Source organism: Fulmarus glacialis, unplaced genomic scaffold, assembly GCF_000690835.1.
Source record: "Fulmarus glacialis isolate BGI_N327 unplaced genomic scaffold, ASM69083v1 scaffold19324, whole genome shotgun sequence".
Classification (NCBI taxonomy): Eukaryota; Metazoa; Chordata; class Aves; order Procellariiformes; family Procellariidae; genus Fulmarus; species Fulmarus glacialis.
Window position 1 is genome coordinate 25,750 of NW_009206344.1, and position 8,078 is coordinate 33,827.

At 40.3% G+C, this 8,078-nt stretch overlaps 1 protein-coding gene across 1 annotated transcript in view; it reads right to left on the reverse strand.

Moving 5' to 3' along the window:
* The window catches only part of SNCAIP (synuclein, alpha interacting protein), a gene marked incomplete at its 5' end in the record, with an annotated part of 33,777 nt that overhangs the window by 9,496 nt on the left and 16,203 nt on the right, over positions 1 to 8,078 (reverse strand). The window contains one exon of the mRNA XM_009575718.1: positions 1,064 to 1,156. Within this exon, the coding sequence (XP_009574013.1) occupies positions 1,064 to 1,156 (93 nt within the window). The remainder of the gene's footprint in view (positions 1 to 1,063; positions 1,157 to 8,078) is intronic.

Sequence of the window (8,078 nt, forward strand, 5' to 3'; positions counted from 1 at the left end):
TGGAGTTTACAGCCCTTTCCTAGCTGAAGTTCCTTTACACAAATGCATCTCCATTCCCAACGTCTTTGTTATCTACTTCTGTAACTATTTGCACTTCTCTGAAACACTGACACATGAAATTCAGGGACATGGAGCACCTGTCCAAAAAAGCGCTTGAGATTCTGTGAGAATGAAAAAAAAAGTCACTGATCCTATGAGTTCACACTTGATGACCCAAAGCTCTGACCATCAATGCCTGCAGAAGCTTTTATGCTGGCTTTATACTTTAACATACATGTAGCTCCCTAACAACTCTGAAACAAGGAGAAGCGCTGTATCTCTTCCAGAGAGGAAACTGAATTAGCAGGTAATGATAAACCGAGTCCTATTTGCATGTGAGTTACTTAACTCCCTTCAAAGTCTTCTTCAGATTGCTATCAGAGAGAAGTTGTGTGCTTGCTTGTCTGCCATGCATCACCCTGGAAGTCTATGGCAGAAGTCAGAGAGATATGTTAGCAGACTCCAGATCCAGTCCTCTGCCTTTACTTTCCTCCTCTTTAATGTACTCAGTTTGTGTCTATTTCTGGGACTTCTGACAGGATATGTAAACAACACATAAAATTTCTGGAGTTTTGACTTTTTATACAAGCTACTGCAGGCAAAAGATTTAATGAGCGTAAGGAGTCTTATTAATCTGAAACCAGGTTTTGTTGGTAACTGGCTTTATGAATTACTGCTGGCAGTAATATACGGTGGACCACCACAAGGTCAAACTTTACAACTTTCCTAGGGGTTTCTAGGATGCTCTGCTATTCATCTAATATAAAATATATTCTATTCCACTGTAAATCTGATTTTCACTCTGTTGGGAAACAGGGACTATAATTTTACTCAAAATTTCCAATATTTATACAACATTACACATTATCAAATTCTAGAAGCTCAGCTTCAAGCCCATGAGGTAGAAAAACACATTTATTTTACAGAACACATCTACTATTTAGACAGGTCACAGCTTCTCCTGATAACTGGTGTACCACAAAACTGCAAATCCAGGCTGCAAGCACAATTCCAGTCACCTTACCTTGGGGACGTGGGCAGTGACTTGCCCTCTGACCGCTGGGCTTCTAAAAGCTGCTGGAGTTGGTTCTGTAACGTCACACGTTCCACTGTCTGCCTGCAAAAAAATGTAAGACTGTTTACCTTGAATTGTAAAACTGTCAGCATTAGTAAGCTACTACCATTCAACTTTGTATTCAAAGAAGAAGTCCTCTATATTGTACATAGTAAATAAAAAGAGAAATTATAAATAATAGCATAAACAGAGAGTTTGTCCTTGTATCTGAATCCCTGCAGATATTTTGTGATCACTGTACCAGACGAACTGAGACACACTTACTTGTCAGAGATTATTTATTATACTTCATGTAAGACAAGTGTGGGATCATAAGCAGCAGGTCATTGGAACCGAGTGACTCACAGCAAATAATAGAAACAAAGATATGGCAGAGCAAACTTAGGGCCACTTGGTTCTTACTTGTTTGTGCAAAGGAAGAGGGAAAGTACAGATTAAGAAGTCACCTCCTGTATTTGGTGGATGGCTTTTACTCAACTATTAACGACAACTTTCTCCTTTTCTATCTGCAAATGAACTCAGAGAGGAGCGTGAGGGAAGGGAAGGGCTGGTCCAATCTTCTTCAGCTGCAGGATGAAGCTAAGTATGATCTCTGTGTATTCAGGGGAGTAGGAAAAAACATATCTGCTTGCTGCCCAACCTTACCAAAGGTCCTACCTGTGCTCTGCACCCATCTTATACTCAGTAGCGCTGTACTTACTGCAATCTATCACTTTCAGTGTGGTGTTGCGATCTACACTGCTTTGCAAGTAACTTTAGAGACCAATGTTTAAAAAATTGTAATAGAAGATATAAATTGCTGATAATATGAAAGTGACATCCATACTAGAAACTCCATTTACCATAGAACTGTAATCACAACCTCTGTTGTCCTGTCACATACTTATTTCCATAGGAAGGACTCAATTGAACAAGATAATCTGCAAACCTTCAAGTAGTTTTACGAAAATGAAGGAATAGATCAATTCGCCACAAAAAGTTCTTCTCCCTCTCCCTGCTCCCATCCAATTTAGACCTTCCATTCTAACACCAAAACAACCCTTTAGCTATCACTTAAAACAACCCACCACAGATAACATTCAATCTTGTTTAGTGACCTGTAAGTTCCAGTGCCTCTAAACACTGCACAGACAGAATTATTGGGAAACTACTAGAAAACTAAAAGAGACTTACAGCTTTTTGTTACTGTACATATGCTATCTTTCACCTGGAATACAATTGGTACATTTGGTTTTATTCCCTGGTCCTGATCAAATGACCATGTGAAAATGACTTTTTATCTCCTTCTCCCAGGCTCTGCTTCTGTTGCTGTAGAAGTAATATGTTTTTAGTACTTTTATTCTTATTGGATCTGCAGAACTAATACAGTTCTCTGCCAGTGAGCTGGACTCTTTCCTAGCTCGCATGCCATTAGCAGAAGAGTTAGCTGAGTTCCAAATGCAGTCTTTATAACTGGCAATGTCAAAGCCAGAAAGAATCCAGATGACTTTTTAGACTGGGGGTTGTACTTGCAGGGCTGGCAGAAAACAAACATTTTACTTTTAACATATCAGAGTGGATCTGAAAAGTGTTACAGAAATGAAGGTGGGATCTTGAATACTGCCTTGCCATCACATTTTACAATACAACCATGCTTTATGTAGCTCCCTTCTTCCTTTTATTTTCCATCTTCCTTCCTCTTGACTACACACTTTCTTAGACTATTTTAAAATTACTCCTACCATATGTCAACATTGGCTTACACTGCAACTCCCCAGTTACTCTCTTTTAAGAGCCAGGGAAATTTTCATTTGAGATTAGATTGTGATGCCATTTATCTGTTTTATTTGCCTTTTATGCCTCCTTCAACTTCTATTTCTAAAGATCTAAATAACAAAGCTAACAGCTCCTTATGCTTTTAGCTTTAATAGAAATCTCTGACACCTCTTCTGCTGAGTTAATGTTCTCATTCAACTTAAACATTTTATTGTGCTAAAAGAATTAAAGTTTCCTCCATTTTCACAGTTTAACTAGTTAGTAAATAGCTCACACAAACCCACACATCTTGCCAGCTCTATCCCTAAAGATATATAACATAACATATATATCTAAGATAACATTGAAAACAAGGGACCACAGCTTCTAGAATAGCAATATTGCTAAGTATTAAAACCAGACTGATTTAGGAGACAAGACCATTATAGCTTCAGAGGTAGAGCATCTACTTACTTTATGATATTTAATGCCCAAATTCTGAGGGCCTTAGCTTGGATAATGTTCCCAGTAAGTAATATGTAAGGACCCTTCTGTGTCTGCTCAGACAATTACGGACCCCAGCTACCTCCTAATGAATTCAGGGAGTTCAGTAACTGAACAGGGAACTGGCTGAGGCACTGGGTTCTACTGAAGTATCTCTCATAGTATGTTGCCTTACTTCTTCGTCTAGTTTCAAATATAACAAGAGTGGCCACTCTACAAAGCAGAAAATAAAACAGCTAACTAAGTAAAAAAGAGATGAACATTGTAAAGTTTATACTGGGTTTCTCACTATATGTCTATATAACACTTACTACCACCAAAAAAAAAAAAAACCAAACCAAAACCAAAAGACAAACCAGCAACTTGCACACACCTTACCATACCACTACAATAATTTTTTATTCAGCTATTTTTACAGCTATTCCTATGAAGATTCAGAAAAATTATGGATTTTGTTCACAGAACACAGAAAAGTGGTGGCAACAGAGGATATTCAACCACTTTCTCATCTTCATCTTTTGACTCATGGTTTGCCTTGATCTTTTCCTTGCCAGAGATTTTGCCTTGATAGTGTATCAAAAAGATCAATAAGTGTTCATTCATTAATTGCTTTCCACATCCAGGTCCATAAACGCAGGACAGTGCAACTCTTTGGGAATGCTGGTAGAATGGTCTGTCATCAAGCAGTATTGTAAAAGAAGTCTAGGGAAGCATTAATTTTATGTCATTAGTTCTGACTTGGTCTCTTCAGGCCAGGAAAGCCCACACAATACAAGTCATTACTGCTAATGTCATCAGTGCTAGAAACCATGTATTTGTGCAGGAAGAATTTTTTAGACAGATGAAATCAGTGAAGGAATAACTAAGATTGTAAGACCTACAGAGACCTCAGGAAGTAAAATGAAAGCCAATATTTTGTATAGACTCTGTGAGAAACTTTTGCGACTGTCCAAAGCATTTTGTTTAGTTCAGAAAGTCCTACTGGATTGACCAAAGTTCTATAATTAGCAAGAGATGCAAACTAAAGCTTTTACTTTGAAGCCAGTAACAGCAGGTTTTGTGGGCCACTTTCCTTTTTACCTATGGAAAGAATTACTTGGTTCCTTCCCTCTTTTGGTGAAAAGTCTCAGTTAATCCTCTTGTGAAGATTCAATGGAACATTTGTAGTTACCACTTATTTCCTTCTTTCAAATACAAAGGCTTTTCTCTCTGAATGGAGACTTAGACCCAACTAAGGGTTTTGCTATACTCCTCTGTATTTGTCATCTGGTTCAAAGAGCTGAAAGATGTGAAGACTCTGGCAAAATGTGATTGTTTTGGTTTTGTGCCTTCTTTTCAGGAACGGCTCCAAAGAGTGTGGTGGATTGGGATAACTCCTCTCTAGAACTGCTCTGTGTTGCCTTGATGACTGGAAGAGCTCATAAAAAGAGAATGAAAGACTGTACTTCCTTCTTTGGTTTAGGACCTTTGAAGATAGGTCTTGCTAGATGCTGGTCTAAGACAGTTTCTGCACTGCTGTTCTTCTTGCACAATATCAACCATTCCAGTCTTCCTGTGGTTGGGGACATACAGTGTTATCAGAGAGAGGCTCTTATCCCTGGCTAATAAGGCACTCAGAATAAAAGAAGATTACATGATCAGCTCATGTTTACAGCAGCTGAGGGAAGGCTGGGAAGCATATAAGGGCTTTCTGTGTCGATATTAACCATTCAAGTAATCCATCATAATACAATCATAACTCCTCTGTCTCTAGAACAATGTCCATTAACGCCAACAGAAGTAGGTGGAGAAAATACAGGAAGCCAGCTCAGCTGCCCAAGTTGGAGCTATTCCTATGTAATGGCAGTTTGAAGTGACTTAGACTGTAAACCGGACTTCCATCTGTTGCCATCGGATGCCTTCATGATCTTCAGAGGTGCTGTAGCCATACACGGCAGGAATTCTCCTGCTATGCTAGAGGTAAGGCCCCTTGAGAAGCTGCCCCAGGCATGTACTTCATACCATCCTTGGATTTTTATGCAGGATGGGGCTGCAAAACAGGGCAAGAGTCTTCTTCCATCATCCCCTCTGGCTCCTGCGCCTCTGAGCATGGTCCATTGCTTCTATCAGAGCCACTCACGGCCTGAGGCTTGCAGCCCAAATAGCCATGCAGAAGCTGTTCTTTCAAGCAGAAAATAGAATATTTCACTGCCTCATTAAAAACTGCAACAGGGTTGCACAAGAGACTCACATCCCTTTGTAGAAGAGGAAGAAAAGGCTGCTGCTGCACTTACTGGAGCTAAATCTGAAGCCTGAAAAAATAGGCTGCTGAAGGGAAGCAGATTTAACTCCAGCTGAGACGAGCAAAGGAACCCATCAGGAGCCAGATAAGAATCATTTAAATGACTTCCTATGCATGCAGTCTGTGAGACAGGGGGGAGACTTGGAAAATTGTTAATGCTTCTGTCAGGAAAGTCAGAACTAGACTATTTCTATGGGGGTAAACAGCCTGCTGACTGACATAACAAGTCCTTCTTTTCCATATGAGAGGTAACGCTTATATCAAGTACTGGGTGAGCACGGAAGAAAACTGAAATATGGAGGATTTGTGGTTGCCATTTCTACTTCCTGGTGTGTGCGGTTTTTTTCTGCTGAGTTATGGGGAAAATAAATTTCATTATATATTGAGATGAGTCAGGTTCTAATGCAGGCTACTCAGGAAATACCCTATGTTCTGTTTTTTTCCTTTATATGAGCTGATTTATATATTTTAGTATTCCTCAGCAAATGAACTAACTACAAAACACCTGGTACTTTGAAACGTCCAGTGAACAGTGTAAGACTTTAATTATGAAAACTGTGAAAATTACAATAATCCTTAGTTCACTGTTTGTATTTATGAGAGTATAAATGTAAAAAAAGAGTGAAGATATCACAAAGAGAAAATGTCTTTATAATATAAAACGTAGAGGTACAAACATAAAAACAAGCATACTTCAAATGCAGGAAAGTATTCTGTAATGACAGAGAGGACTGCTACTACACACTCCTTTTGCCGTAAAACCAGTACAAAATAGATACCTGATTATACCGAAAGGGTGAATTAACAATAGAGATCATTTTTACCCTTATTCTCAAGACATCCAGTTTGAAACTAAAAATTGTATCGCTGTAATGGGTTGGCCCCAGCTGGCCGCCAAGCACCCACACAGCCAGTCTCTCACTCCCCCTACCCCTCAGCGGGATGGGAGCAGAAAATAGGAAGGACAGAGGCAAAAAAGCTTGTTCGTCATGATAAAGATGGGGAGATCACTTACCAATTACTGTCATGGGCAAAAGAGACTCAACTTGAGGAATTTAACTTAATTCATTGCCAGTTAGCATAAATATTTCATTACTGATTCAGGTATTGGGAAACAAAAAAGGACAGACATTTAAAACACCTATCCTCCCTTTTTCCAGGCTCAACTTCACTCCCAGGTTCATCTGCACTCCAAGCCCCACTTCTAGCCCATTCTCAGGCTTCACTCCAGCCACATCTCTTCCCCTCTTGTCATCGCTGCAGGGTACACCCAGTCTTTTCAGTGAGGCAACGAGCAGCACAGGTGAGGGTTCATGTGTAGCAGTTTCTCTCTTCTGCTCCTTCCTTCTCACTTTTTCCTGTGCTCTAGTGTGGGTTCTTTACAGGCTGCAGTCCATTTGGGGAAGCACCAGCTCTAGTGTGGCCTTATCCATGGGCTGCAGTTCTTTCAAGGGGTGCACGTCTTCTGGCATGGGTACTCCATGGGCCACAGTCTCTTTGGGGGTGTGCCTGCTCCACCATAGTGCACCTCCTGGTCCTCTGACCTTGCTGTTCCCTTTGTTTGTCACTCTTCTGTTCCCTCCTCCTTTCTGGCATTTTCTGCCCTTTCTTAAATATGTTTTCACAGAGGTGCCACCAATTTGGTTGATGGGCTTAGCTGTGTCCTGCAGTGGGTCTGTTGTGGACCCGGCTGGAGCCAGTTGTGTCCGGCAAAGGGCAGCCCCTCACCTGTTCTCACAGAGGCCACCCCTGCAGCTCCCCTGCTAACAGAGTCTTGTAATTTATACCCAGTACAATTACCTACATGCTGCTTGCATAAAATGATATGGTCTCCTCTAAACATGGGATTGTCAAAAGCCATTTTCATGGTTTGTGGTAGCTGATAAGCTCTTGATCTAAGTTGGAACAACTAGTTAGGTCAGTGCTGATGATTTCTAAGAGTCTTATCTTATGAGCCTACTGACACGCTAAGTCACAGTAACTGCATCTACAATAAAAGCAAGCAATTACATAAATTCATGTTTCAAAATACAGGCTTTTTACAGAACGTTTACTAAAAAACATACTAAAATATTAAAACTGCTCCTATGAAGAAAAAACAGAACACAAGATATTTCCTGAGTAGCCATTGTGGGTTTTGGTGACCTTCCAAGTCCAAAAAAACCCCTTCAACTACTGTTTCCATTACTCCTCCCAACATCAACACCCAGCACTGTAAATGGGAAGAGCCACTCGTTGTATATAAAAGCATGCTCTGCGAACAGAAATTATGATCAGAAATTATGTGATCCCAAGGTATGCAGAGAGAAAAAGGACTGAGTCGCTTCATACATACCCTTTTCCGCTCCCTCTCCCTTCATCTATGTCCACAGCAAACTGCCACAAAGAGAACAGCTGAAAAACTGAGCCACTAGAAGGGGCAAATGCTTGAGAGCAGGAAAGAGT